The sequence below is a fragment of the Propithecus coquereli genome, unplaced genomic scaffold (genome assembly GCF_000956105.1).
Source record: "Propithecus coquereli isolate 6110/MARCELLA unplaced genomic scaffold, Pcoq_1.0 Scaffold244, whole genome shotgun sequence".
Classification (NCBI taxonomy): domain Eukaryota; kingdom Metazoa; phylum Chordata; class Mammalia; order Primates; family Indriidae; genus Propithecus; species Propithecus coquereli.
The window spans coordinates 179901-194997 of NW_012147997.1; the positions used below are offsets into that span (position 1 = coordinate 179901).

General features: G+C 35.0%; 1 protein-coding gene across 1 annotated transcript in view; it reads right to left on the reverse strand.

The window, feature by feature from the left end:
* FAM135A (family with sequence similarity 135, member A) overlaps positions 1–15097 on the reverse strand; it is a 65731-nt gene that overhangs the window by 30171 nt on the left and 20463 nt on the right. Inside the window, exons 3-5 of the mRNA XM_012646518.1 lie at positions 5209–5282; positions 3661–3815; positions 1084–2851 (exon numbers count right to left, since the gene is read on the reverse strand). Coding sequence (XP_012501972.1) covers positions 1084–2851; positions 3661–3815; positions 5209–5282 — 1997 coding nt within the window. The remainder of the gene's footprint in view (positions 1–1083; positions 2852–3660; positions 3816–5208; positions 5283–15097) is intronic.

A 15097-nucleotide genomic window follows, 5' to 3' on the forward strand; every position in this document is an offset into this window, starting at 1 on the left:
TACATAAATGGAAGGGAAGGAGCTATTCTACAAAATTTAACAGTAAAGTTGGTTAAATTATTTTTATTTTTCTCTAAAAATATCAATAAGAAGGAGCAGAACAAAAAGGAGGATGTGACTAAATCAAATTGGTGGCATATACTCATTTGGAATGACTGACAAATCCAACCAATTTGGGGACTTCAAACTTCAGAAAGTATTAGCTATTTAACATTAAATTATCTATACTGATAAAAGTGAAACTGAAAGAAGCTGATGAACACCAAACTGAATAGGATACACTGGGTGAAAACATAGAGATCATTGCTTTCTGATGACTCAGAGATAGTTTGAGGTACTCAGCTTTCTAGCATACTATAATTTTTTAATCAGTCATTGTCACTTCACTGGTTTCACTAGCTTTAGGCTCTAAGCAACTTAATTTTCATGCATTAATCAGAATAATCTGGGAACTTTAAAAATCCACATAACACATGCCCAGACTTCTCACTCCAGAGATTATGATTCAATCTGGGCTGAGACAGTAGAATATTTTAAAAACCAGCATATGCTAGTAAACCTACGTAATCTCCAAATTTTTCTGGATATTTTACTGGTCCATGAAACCTCAGTTCTGGAAACCACCAACTTAGCAGAGGCAATTAGGGACTGGTAGGTTTAAGAAGTTTCTATTAACCTGTTATTCACTTATCTAATATTGTCCTTATTTCCTAGATACAGTCATAAAACTTAGCTTTTGTCTGTGAGAGAAATAAGATACTGATGAAAAAAGGGTTTTAACCTCAATTATTCCATAATTCTAACACAAAATTACCAATAGAAAATTTGTATCAGGAAGGTGTAGCCTTTAGAACAGGACAATTATTTGGGAACTATAGATCTATCTGTGAAAGAATATATTGCATGTCTCCCTTTTAGATAGCTAATCAAAGAACTTTTTGTATTACAGAAACTGGAAAACAAAATAGATATTCAACCATTTAGTACTATTTATGATGATATATATATATAAAACATATATATATGTGTGTGTGTGTATATGTATGTATTTAGTAGCATATACTATTGTGCTCCATTACTTACGCTTGTATCTGAGGTTTTGGTGAATTTTCATACCAGGAAATTGAAGAAGTGACGTTGTAAGAAGTACTGCTTGGTTGTTTTGTAATGGCATCAAATTTACTTTTAGAAGAATATTTAACACTACAAGGAGACTCTCGTGGTGCAGATGGGAAAGACAAACAACTAGAAGTACAGACAGTAGGCATATTTATACCATCACTCAGATAGTCACTATTTATTTTTTCAGATTTTTTAAGTCTTTCTTCTGCTAGTGTACTTCTGCTTGTATAGTGAGCATTTATTGTTCCGTCCAAAGCTGAATAAACTGTTTCTTCATAATACCCATTTTGAACCATTTTTTGATCCTGCTCTTCCTCCTCATCCTCTTTACCCTGTTCCTGCTGAAGATTACTAATTTCTTTTTCAGAAGTTTCCTTCTGAAGGCTAACTGAATTACTGTAGCTACTAGCATATGTGCCAGAAATATCCGTACTGCTTTGAGAACCAAAATAATTTTCCACAAGCCCTTGCTTTACTATATCAGTACCGGCTGAAAAAGGGTCACTTGTATCCAGATGAGTTTCACTTTCAACTGTAGGGGCTTCTGAATATATTTGCTTGAGATTTAATGCATCACTATTTTTTCTTTTCACAGTTCTATCTTCACTAATTTCTGTATTAGTAGAAATGGAACCTGAAACGACACAGGAAGTGCCTAAACAAATCAGTTTTGAATTTAATGTAACTGCTGTCCCTGCAGAGTTATGAGATTTATCAGGACTCTGGGAGCCTGTACACACAGTGTCCAAGTTAGGTTTGGAGCTGCAACTACTTTTCACATCACTGGAAGTATCTTCCTCTGAAAAAACAAATTGTAAAGAGTCTTTAGTGCTTGAATTTAAGGAATGTATTGCTAAAGTCTCATTGTCCAAATGCCCTGAAAATACAACGCTCTGCTGTTGCAAAATAATACTTGACTTTTTAGTATCATCACATTTTGGCAAATCAATTGTTCCTAGATTTAATGCAGTTTTGCTATCGCTTAGATGGCATTCAGGTAGAATAGATTTCTTAGAATTTTCATCGGGTGACAGTTCATCATCAGAAGGTAGAGAGTTTATGGATGTCAAAGATGACTGTATTTCACTTAAAGCACTCGTACTCTCAGTGCAATGACTCCCCAATGAAAATTTTACATTATAATCAGGTTTCATCAAAAGCTGAGGAAATAATCTTTCATTATTGTAAAGACCTTGCCCTTGCACAGTTTCAAAGACTATGTCAGGGTTTGGATGTGTTGCAAAAGAACTTGGTTCACTTTCAACACCTGAATCTGAAAATCTAGATGAGGCATATGTGGCATTACTATCTGGTAACTTAATTGTATCTCCACTTACTACAACATGATATTCTTTTGTAGAAGTAGCAGGTAGATTACTTCTTAATTTAGCTAATGATTCTCCAACAGAACGACACTTTGCTTCTTGTAAAGCTTCCTTTTCAAGTGTTACTTCTATAGATTTAGATTTACCATTAGATTCTAAGGACTCAAAGTTGGGTAGTAAATTATCCACAAATATTTCATCTTGTCGAAGCTCTGTCCAAGGTCCCATTTTAACAGTTATTTTCTCCCCACTGAAAGGATCTGTATTACTGGGCTTTACTTCAGTTGTTCTAAATTCCAAAGCTGGGGTTGTTTGATGATCATGGCAATCATCTGATGAACTGGATGCCAGATTGTGTTCCATTTGTGTAATTTCACTATCGTCCTGGGAGATATCAAGTTTACCTGAAACGGACAAATTTGCACAAAGATTTAAGTTGCCAGAGTTCAAAGGATCAAACTGGTCTGGTTGCATATTTTCAATATCTGGAGACTTTTGTTCAGTTCTGTCTGTATTAGTTGGCAAAGAGCTAGCTTCCTTTTGACTTGTCTGTCTCATGTAGGTTTTTGGGTCAAAATTATATCCACATATTGTGGGATCCAGACCTTCCTTCTGACTATGTGAAGGATTGCTTTCAAAGCATTTAGTGAGATCATTTGATGCTGTATTTTTCAAACATTTGTAGCCTACCAAAACCACAGAATCCTTAGAGTTCTGTTTTATTAATTTTTTTGTGCTTTCAGGTTTCATTGTTTTCATAAGCTTAGTAACCTTAACCTTGGATTTATTTGTTTCTTCATTCTTTCCTTTTAGAGATTTTGTTAGCTGCTTTTCACCTTCTGTATACCAAATATTGGAGGCACCAGCAGGTCTGACTTTCAACTCTGGGCTAGAAACTCCTGCTACAGAGCTTTCTTCAGTCTCATATTTATCCATTTTACTGGACTCTGATCTCTGAAGATTCTGAATTCCCATCCAGGGTGCATCTAAGTCTTTTATCCAAAGAAAAAAAAATTCAGGTTTAAAACATAGTGTGAGAACTTATATGATTAAGACTACTTTTTCTAACTGTATCTTTCTAATATTCTCAAAAATAAATAAAACTACAGGGGGAAAGCACTGTTCCACATTAGGGAATGGTTTTACGCATATTAGGAAGAATATACTGAAAACTATACACATAGCTTGTATATTTTAGTTAGATTATACTTACCGTCAATAACTGAATCTAAATACCTATCTTCAAAGATTATAGGTAATGAATTGAGATCTCCATCTAATTCACTACATTCAATAGGTAGGGGTGGAAGAGAACTGCAGAAGGAAGTATTTTTGATAGCGGTGCACATCTGTAGATGACTCTGAGCACTGAAAAATATTTCTTAAGTCAGATTATAATTTAAAAAAATTACACCCAACACTATTTACAGACTCTACTCTGTCCCCTTCCCCCTATCATTCCTATCTCCCTTCTTGAAGACAAAACCTCCTTATGAAAAAGCTGCTTGGTGAGAGATAAAAAGTGGTAAAATGAAAATTATAGTTTTTTGGCAATAAATTATTGATTTACAAAATTGTGGTTTGTTAATAAATTACTTAATTTCTATTATATTCTTCTCTACTTTATGTTATTTCAAAGTGAGTCTCTATGCTTAATGCCTGAACTTCCTAATCTGCTGCAAATAGCATATAGGAGAAATACCAAAAGCTCAAATGCTCACTGATATCTGATGATAGTGCTGGGAAAAAAATGTGTTCCATTGTCACTGCTTTACTGAATATATATTGATGAATAAAATTAATAGCTATTTAAAACAAGGTATATAACTTTCTAATATAAAACACTTAAAAAGACTTCTCTTGTGGAAAATTTTGAACGAATCAAAGTAAACAGAATAGTAGTAAAAAATCCCATATACCCATCACCCAGCTTCAACAATTAACATAGCCCTTCTTGTTTTATCTACACCTCAAGACTCACTACCTACTCCTACCTCTACTATTATTTCCAGCTTTTTGAAGTATAATTTAAATGTATTGAATTACAAAAATCTTAGCTGTATGATTTTGACAAATGGGTACATGATACAGAACATTTCCATCTACTCAGAGAGTTCCTTTGTGTCTTCCCAATCTCTCAGCCCAAGTCAATGCCAAGACAACCACTGTCTTGACTTTTTTCACCTCAGTTTTACCTGTTTAAGAACTTCATATAAATAGAATCATACAGTATTTACTCTTTTATGTCTAGCTACTTTTGCTCAGCATAATGTCCTCAAAATTTCTTTAAAGTCAAAGAAAACCAGACCTAAATATACTCAGTGGGAAAGACGGAAGGCATTTATTCAGGATATTTTAACTGTAAATCATTTACATTGCAGAAGGCAGTACCTATGAAAATCTGTAATAAAAAATGGTGAATGTAACAGATGCTGACCTGTGAAAACAAAGATAGGGCAAGATAGCCAAATGGAAGGCTGGAGCCAGAGACGTATGGGACTACCAGGTTACAGTAGATCTGATAAAAAAGAGGAGGAAGTGGTACAGTGCATTATGGTTCTTCATGTGTAAAGTATCGGGCTTTCATGAAGTAATTCATAAGATTAAATTCTATTTGATTAAAAAGGGGACTTCTGAATTTCAAATTCTCCTAATTTCTTCTATTGTTAATAATGTATATTCTGTCATTGATAAATTCTAAGACAGATATCTTATGTTAAAGGAAATAAAATCACTTTGATTTTGGATTTATACTACTCACTGAAGTTCCTGGTATGCAATGGCAGCTTCTCTTGGATGTTCAAAACAAAAGAATGCCTCAGAAAATCTGCGTACCTAAAAAATTCCAAGACAGAGCATTAATAACATGGTACATTTAAAAAGTCAATCTGGCATTGGACGATAGGGAGAGAAACCACCTCCATTAGACCTTCCATAACCACCCTGTGAGAATTAAACTTCCTTTCTCCCTCTTCGGTGTTGCCAAAGCACTTATTTTTGTACTGCATGAAATAAAAGAAACAACAGACTTTAGAGTGAGAAATTTAGATTTACATTCTAGATCCCACTTACCCTCCTTAGAGGCAAAGATTGTTTGTCTTATTTGCCACTACTTCCTTAGTATACCTGGAATAGTGCCCACTCAACACATGGAGAAGACAATACAATCAGATAGCACTTCCACTCTATGTGCCAGCCATCCAACCATGTGCCAGCTGAACTGACTGACTTTCTAGCATTGTGACTTTAGGTATTTAATCTTTGAGCCTCAGGTGACTCATTTTTAAACTAAATCTAACACTTATCCTATATATAAGGTTATTGTGAAGAACAATGTAATTTATGTGATAACAGTTTGTAACCAGGAAAGCAGATATAAATATAAGCTATTGTGATTGCCTTTATAGCATTCACATTTTGCCTCAAAATAATTGTATACATGAAACATCTACCCTCCTAAAGTGTAATGTTCTTTAGAGTAGGAACTGTTTTGATAACCTTTATATTCCCCAAAACATGTACCTTGGCATGTTACAAAAGCAAGCACTTGGTAAAAGCTTGTTGAATCTAGCTGAATATTTCTTCCATCATATTTATATTTTAACCCTTTCATTTTTAATTATGAAAGGAAAGGCTCTCTGAGCTACTGGAACAATGTTAAGCAACAGAGATGGAAAAGATGTCTTGTGTGGACAGTACAGAGCAGGGACAGTAATTACATTAAATCTTGAAATTATATTATATCTAAGACTCTTTCCTAAAGGGAATATGATCTAGGGTTCTTTGGTTTTAAATGTACAATGAATTAGGTATGTATTTTACTTGTCATCAAGGTCTGGCCAGATTAATTTCTGACTTACTAAACTTCTTTCCCTAAGTAGATGAGCCTGAATCTTCACAGGAACAAGTCAATGAGGAAGGCTGGGAAAGCAAAGCATGATTCTTTAATGACAAGGATGCAATCTATGTCTTTACTTTCAAATGCTGTCCAATTGCCTCTTCTTTCTCTCCAACACTAAGGGAAAGGACAGATAAAGTATTGACCTGTCAGCCTATCTACTAGAGATGTTTTCCCTGGAGGCTATAAAGTGTAGGGGGCTTTAAGTTATCTGGATTCCTACAGTTGTAGCTGGGAGTACAAAACTCCCAGCTAGTTGCTTTTCCCTCTCTACCTTCCCTAAGTCCTATAATAACTATCATTTCTTTTTTTTTTTTTTTTTTTGAGACAGAGTCTCACTCTTTTGCCCGGGCTAGAGTGAGTGCCGTGGCGTCGGCCTAGCTCACAGCAACCTCAAACTCCTGGGCTCAAGCGATCCTCCTGCCTCAGCCTCCCGAGTAGCTGGGACTACAGGCATGCGCCACCATGCCCGGCTAATTTTTCTATATATTTTTAGTTGTCCAATTAATTTCTTTCTATTTTTAGTAGAGACGGGGTCTCGCTCTTGCTCAGGCTGATTTCAAACTCCTGAGCTCAAACAATCCGCCCGCCTCGGCCTCCCAGAGAGCTAGGATTACAGACATGAGCCACTGCGCCCGGCCAACTATCATTTCTTGACAGTATCTTACCTAGTAGGCTCTATTTTCATTTCTTAATTTTCACTTTTTCCTTTAAATTGTATCAAAATCCTATAGAGTAGATATATTTATTTAACAAGTGAGGAAAATAAGGCACAAAGAGGTTAATTACTTGGCAAGGATAAGACAGCTAATAAGTGATAAACCTGGGATTCAAATAAAAATTTAAGAAACTCCAAATCTTGTGCTCCAGACCACTTATCTTTTCCTTTCTGCATTAAGAATCCCTGTTACCAGAAAATCTTTCCATTTCTGTACGCACTCATATATGAACTTCTCTAAATTCTCTCCCACCATGATGATCATGCTGCAGCAATGTGTGATGAATAAACCTATTAACTGTAGAGTGTGGCCATTACTAAGGTATGACTGCCACCTGATGGTAATACAGCTTAATTTTAGGCAAAAGACATATAAAGAAAAAAAATGTTAACTTTACAAATTTAAACTTAGAATATGAGGAATATATATTACTGCTTTTGGTATATATGTTTACAAAAAATCAGGGATGTGTGTGTATTTTTTTTAATTCACTTATTTGACAACATCAACTGTTCAAAATTAACCAAAGAGCTACAAGGAAAAAACTGAGCATTCAAAAATGGGTATTTATTGATACTTTATAAAGTTAAATGCCCTCTTATCTGTGTATGACCTAATATATTACTAAAATTGCTAACACAGTACTTTTTACAATACAATTTTATATGTGCATATCCATATTGGATTCTAATCCTGAATGCAGGGTCTGCATCTGAGAGATCACGATATCTATGTTGCCTTGAAAAAAGAAGGTGTCTTGCAAATGTTACTGAGCAAATGTTAAGCCCTTGCATTATACTTATAGCAAAATACCATAAAGTCCTTTTATTGCACAATGCTGACTTATATTTACTATCTGATACAATTCTGCATGGTTTAAGCATCCGGTTTCTCAATCCACTGCACATTAAAAGAGAAAATTAGACAAAGGAAAATGAAGAACTATAGAGGTAAGTGTACATAGGCAGTTACAAGAAATGATGAGAACTTGATGTGGAAAACAAAAGCCCCCCTTAAAAAAGAACCCTAGACATCCCTATAAAAAAGCACACAAAAGAAATTAAATTAATATAACTTGGGACCTTTTAATTTTAATGGAGGATCAAATATCCCATCATTTTTTATAGCATGGAACACTAGTGTATTAAAGTTGAGCACATTAAATAAAATTTATAATGATACTAAATCATTGTGAAAGGGCTAAATTATGTTCAGTACAGGCATACCTCAGAGACCTTGTGGGTTCAGTTCCAGACCATGGCAATAAAGTGAGTATCTCAATAAAGCAAGCCGCATGAATTTTTTTGTTTTCCAGTGCATATAAATGTTTATACTATATGGTTGTCTATTAAATGTACAATAGCATTATGTCTAGAAAAATGTACACACCTGAATTAAAAATACTTTACTGCTAAAAAATGCTAATAGTCATCTGACTCTTCAGTGAATTATAATGGTTTTGCCAGTGCCTCCATGTTGATGGCTGCTGACTGACCAGGGTGATGATTGCTGAAGACTGGGGAGGCTGGGGCAATTTCTTAAAATAAGACAACAATGAAGTTTGTTGCATTGATTGACTTCCTTTCATGAAAAATTTCTCTGTGGCATGTGATGCCTTCTGATAGCATTTTATCCAGAGTATAACTTTCTTTTAAAATTGGAATCAATCCTCTCTAACCTTGCCACTGCTTTATCAACTAATTTTATGTAACATCCTAAATCCTTTGTCATTTCAACAATATTCACAGCATCTTTACCAGGAGTAGATTCCATCTGAAGAAACCACATTTTTGCTCATCTGTAAGAAGCAACTCCTCATCCATTCAAGGTTTATTATGAGATTGCAGCAATTCAGTCACATCTTCAGGCTCTACTTCTAATTCTAGTTCTCTTGCTATTTCCACCGCAGCTGCAGATGAAGTCTTGACTCCCTGAAAGTCATCCATGAGGTTCTGAATCTAAACTCCTGCACATGTTGATATTTTGATGTCCTACCACGAATCACGAATGCTCATAATGCCACCTAGAATGGAGAATACTTTCCAGAAGTGTTTCAATTTACCCTTCAATTTGCCTAGATCCATCAGAGGAATCGCTACCTATGGCAGCTGTAGTCTTACAAAATGTATTTCTTAAATAATAAGACTTGAAAGATAAAATTACTCCTTAATCCATGGCTGCAGAATGATGTGTTAACAGGCATGAAAATAACATTAAATCTCCTTGTAAATCTCCATCAGAGCTCTTGAGTGACTAGGTGCATTGTCAATGAGCAGCAATATTTTGAAAAAGTCTTTCTTCCTGAGCAGTAGGTCTCAACAGTGGGCTTAAAATATAGGCAGTCCACAGGGTATGGACAAAATATGTTCCTGATATGTTTTTAGGTTGAATTTGTATGTAACCTGGATGCCTGATGAATAGCACATATATGGTAATAATAATACTATAATGGCTCATATGTGGTAATAATAACAGTGTGTAATACTATAATAATAAAACCCTTGTACTGTAATATTAATAAGTTACAGAGACTATTATGCTCTTTCTTTTAATTCAAACAGGACATAAAAACAAACTCATACAAAAAGTTGAGATACAGCAGAGAAATTTCAAAAAAGAATATTAGAAGTTAACATTCACCTAATGTTGCATCAACGCTATGCTAATAGGAATGTTACGCTTATTTTGATCTAACCAAATCAATTAATAACCTTTCCATTTCAATAATGAATTCACTATGCTGCTTAGTAATAATTGATGCTTTCATTGGAGCACTGCCGTTCACATATTCCATTATTCTCACTTTATATTTGTTACGATAGTCGAGTGACCGAAGCCTAATGCTTTCCCAGTGACTGATGCCATCTGGTATGCTTTATTATTTCTGCTTTTTGCTTCCACTGTAATCATCTTTCTCTTTGCTGCAGGCTCACCTGGACTTTCACTTTGGAGGAATGGTCATAAGGGTAAACACAGATGCACAAAATCAAATAAAAAAGATGAAGTGATGCTGTGTGTAAGCGACCATATAAACAATGAGACTAGCTGCTAGTGTAAAGATGCTGTGCCAACGAACCGCTTATGCCATGCGGGTTTGTCTACATGCACAGAAGAAACTATTTCCTGAATTATTAATTTAATTATAAATTATCCTTATGGGGAGTCTTGGGAGCTGATTTGTAAGTACGGAACACCATAAATTGGGTTGTCTCTAACCCAAGGACTGCCTATATTTGGTAGTAAATAGATGTGCTGTCATTCAGGCTTTGTTGTCTATTTCTAGAGGACAGGCAGACTCAACTTAGCATAATTCTTAAGGAAGTTAGGATTTTCAGAATGGCAAATGAGTATTAGCTTCAACTTCAAATTACCAGCTGTAATAGCCCCTAATGAGAGTCAGTTTGTCCTTTGAAGCTTTGAAGCCAGGCATTGATTTCTCTCTAGCTATTAAAGTCCTAGATGGCATCTTCTTCCAATAGAAAGCTATTTTGCTGTCATTGAAAATCTGTTGTTTAGTTTAGTCACCTTCATCAATGTTCTTAGCTAGATCTTCTGGATAACTTGCAGCTTCTACATCAGCATTTGCTGCTTCACTTTCCACTTGTATGCTATGGAGACAGCTTCTTAAACGTCACGAAGCAACCTCTGCTAGCTTAAAACTTTTCTTCTTTAGCTTTTTCGCCTCTCTCAGCCTTCATAGAATTGAAGAGAGTTAGGGCCTAGCTCTGGATTAGGCTTTGGCTTAAGGGAATGTTGTGGCTGGCTTGAGCTTCTATCCAGACCACTCAAACTTTCTCCATATCACCAATAAGGCTATTTCACTTTCTTATCATTCATGTATTCACTGAAGTAGCACCTACCATTTTCTTCAAGAACTTGTCCTTTGCATTCACAACTTAGTTAACTATTTGGCATAAGAGGCTTATCTTTTGACATGCCTTCCTCAGTAAGCCTAATCATTTTTAGCTTTGGATTTAAACTGAGACATGCAACTTATCCTTTCACTTGAACACTTAGAGGCCATTGTAGGGTGGTTTGGCCTAACTTTAATATTGTTGTGTCTCAGGGAATAGGGAGGCCTGAGGGGAGGCAGAGAGCTGGAGGAAAGTAGGTTGTTAATCAACAACATATATTGATTAATCCTGCTGTCTTATGTGGGCATGATTCATGGTGCCCCAAAACAATTACAACAGTAACATGAAAGATCACTGATTACAGATCACCATAACAGATATAATAATGAAAAAGTTTGAAATATTGCAGGAATTACCAAAATGACAAAAAGACTTGAGGTGAGCACATGTTGTTGGAAATATTGTGTCAAGAGACTTACTTGATGCAGGGATGCCACAAAACTTCAATTTGTATAAAACACAATATCCTTGGAGCACGATAAAGCAAAGAGCAATGAAATGAGGTGCCTGCATAGTCTACTTGCAAAAGGAGGGAACCATGAATCACATCAGAAAGTTTCCATTTAAAATAGTTAGAATAATTAATTTAAGAAAAAAATTTACCCTTTCAAAAGCATTTTTTGAAAATAACAAAATTTACTTTTAGATAGACTTATTTACTGAAAACGCTAGATATGTTTTGTATATATACACATAAAAGCTATAATATATTTTGTTTATAATAACAGTAAAATTGGAAGTCTACTCAAACCTTGCAAAATATGAAATAAAAAGCATCTAATTAAATACTATAAATAAGCAATATGTTCCTAGAAAGAAGTACTTCTACTTTATTTAGAAAATAGAACTTACTATATTAAGGTTCGTATATATGGTTGTACTAAAAGAATGTCAGATCAAGTAGTTTTAAAGATAAGTATCTCTTCTTTAAAAGTGCAAACTTTATAATGATTTGAATAGATAATATATCACTGTGGAGGTTCTTTAACTGGGAAAGAACCTTTCCTTCTAGAACATAAATTGTATCAATATTGTTGAATATATCATCCTAGGATCTTAAAATCTCAATAAAAGGTAATCAGAATTCACTGACTAACTGGTTTCCTTACTGGAAGTTAGTAGCTACACATTAGAACCTGGGGTCTTGCTAATCTATATGGCAGCTTTGAAGTGCAAATTTTAGCACCTTCTCCTACAGACAGATGCAACTGAACTCCAAGGTAGATAGGCCAAATTTCTGTTCCTACTCTTCCTAGAAAAATAATCTTATTCAGGGAACAGCCTAACCCTGTTAATCATGTGGAGAACTTCAAAAAATTATCCAGGCCTGTACTTCATTCAGCAGTGGTAGTTTTTAAAGTTTCCCAGGTGATTCTAATGTACAGCTAGGATTAAAAACTTTTTCTCCTTACAGTACGACAGAGAAATTGGTATGACACTTGCCCTCCTTCTGAAAACAACTATAAAACTGGATAAAATACAGGAAGCAACTGTTTCAAGTATTGAAGAACGTGTACTAGACATGCAAAGAAGCCGGAAAATGTAACTTGCAATCAAGAGATAAAAGCAGTCAGAAGAAATAGACTTCAAGAGAATCCATATGTTAGAATTAGCAGAGAATTCTTTTTTAAAAGTAATGAACTTTATTTTTTGAGCAGTTTTAGGTTTATAGAAAAATTGATCAGAAATACAAAGAGTTCCCACATAACCCCTTCTCCCAACCCCCACCCCTCCAGTTTCCCCTATTATTTACATCTTGTGTTAATGTGGTACATTTGTTACAACTGATGAACTAATAGTGATACATTAACTAAAACCCATAGTTTACATTAAGGTTCACTCTAGGTGTTGTCCATTCTGTGGGCTTTGACAAATGTATAATGACATGTACCTACCATTACAATATCATACAGAATAGTTTTATTGCCCTAAAAACCCTATGCTCCACCTTTTTGTCCCTCCATCTACCCTCTCCCTCCAATCCCCTGAGCCCCTGGCAACCACTGATGTTTTTACTGTCTCCATAGTTCTTCCTTTTCCATAATGTCATACGGTTGGAATCATACAGTATATGTATAGCCTTTTTAGATTGGCTTCTTTTGGTTTGAAACATGTTTTCAAGGATTGATCATTTTTTATTACTAAATAACACTCTATTGTATGAATGTACAAGTTTTTCTATCCAGTCTCCTACTGAAGGACATCTTGGTTGTTTCCAAAGTTTGGCGGTTATAAATAAAGCTTCTATAAACATTCGTGTGTAGGTTTTTGTGTGGACATAAGATTTCAACTCATTTGGGTAAATACTAACAAGTGTGACAGCTGGATTATATGGTAAGAGTAACTGCCTTCCAAAGTGGCCATCCCCTCATTCTGCATTCCTACCAGCAACGAATGAGAGTTCCTGTTGTTCCACGTCCTGCCAACATTTCCTGTTGTCAGTATTTTGGATTTTAGTCCTTGTTACCAGGTGCATAGTGGTGATCTCATTTTTTTCATTTGTACTTTCCTAATAACGTACGATAAATTGTGTGTTTTCTTTTTCCGGCATGGAAGGCTAGAGAGGGCGGGGATAGGATATTTCCTTTTCCTCAGGTCAGTTAGGCTAATTTCCATTGAGGCATGTCTTGTTAAGAAGGACAGAATGTTCTGGGCTGTATTTCAAAATGGCTACGTTCCCTCTCCCCTAGCCAGAAGCATGAGGGGATTTTCTCCAATCTTCCCTGTGAGAACCTGGTAAGGTGCTTGAAGGCAAAAGTCATGAAAGTATGGGGACTACTCCACCCCCTGAGTTTTTAACTCAAGTTTGTCTATACTGTGTGTCCAGAAATTCGTCAATTACAGTTTAAGTTTTCCTACCCTGATACTGGCTCCAGTGGTGGTTTTTGCTCCATTAACATGGGATTATCTGTAACTCACTATCTGATTTTCCAATTACGGAGACAGCTGTTTGCCTGTGATCTTAATTCTCTGATAGATCTAAGAAGAGTTGTAGATTTTAATTTGTTCAGCTTTTTTCTTATTAGGATGGGAGTATGATGACTTCCATGACTTTTATATGCTGGACTGGAAACTAAAAGGCCAGGCAAGTACTGTTAGGTACCGATTATAAATTGCCCAATGGCTGCAAGAAGCTGATAAGAATAAGTGAACAGATAGGAAACTGCATCAGAAAAAAAGAACTATCATTTAAAAAAAAGAGAGAGAGAGAACCAAACGGAAAGTCAGAAGTAAAATGTATAATATCTGAAATGAAATTTTACTAGATGAGATTAAGAGCAGATTAGAAAGGAAAGAGTTAATGAATCTGAAGGTAGAATAACAGAAATTATTCAATCTGAAGAACATAGAGAAAAACTGCTGAAAAACAAAAGAATATCAAATGATGTAACATATTAATAAGTGAAATTAGAGTATGAGAGGCAGAGGACAGAGAAAGAAACAAGGCAGAAAAAATATCTGAAGGTATAGTGGCAAATTTCTCAAAAACTGGTAAAAATAACTTATGGTTCCAAGAATATCAGTAAATCCATTATCCAAGCAGGATATATACAAAGAAAACTACAACAATGCACATCATAGTCAAACTGCTAGAAACCAAAGATAAAAACAGAGGGGAACAACAATTAAATAACTAACTTCTGATCAGAGACTATGGAGGCCAGAAGACAATGCTGTGTCTTTAAAATAGAGAACAGGGGAGGGAAAAAAAGTCAATCCAGAATATAGAGTTAACAACCCTATCAACCACCCTGGCCTAATTCAGACTTATAGAATACCTAAAATTTAGCAAGGCCATAAAATATAAGGCCAATATGCAAAAATTGTACTTCTACATCCTAGGAGCAACTGCTTGGCAAATGAAATTAAAAGAAATTATTTACAATGGCATAGATAATATAAAATGCTTATGAATAAATTTAAGACACTAAAAATTGCAAAAACACTTCTGAAAGAAATTAAGATCTAAATAAATGGGGAGCTAAATAAATGGGAAGCTATATAATGTTCATGGACTGTTAGACTTAGTATGGTTAAGGAGGCAATTTTCCCTAAATTTACTTATAGATGTTACTCTATAAACTAAAATCAGATTTTTTAAAAAAAGTATTTAAATTG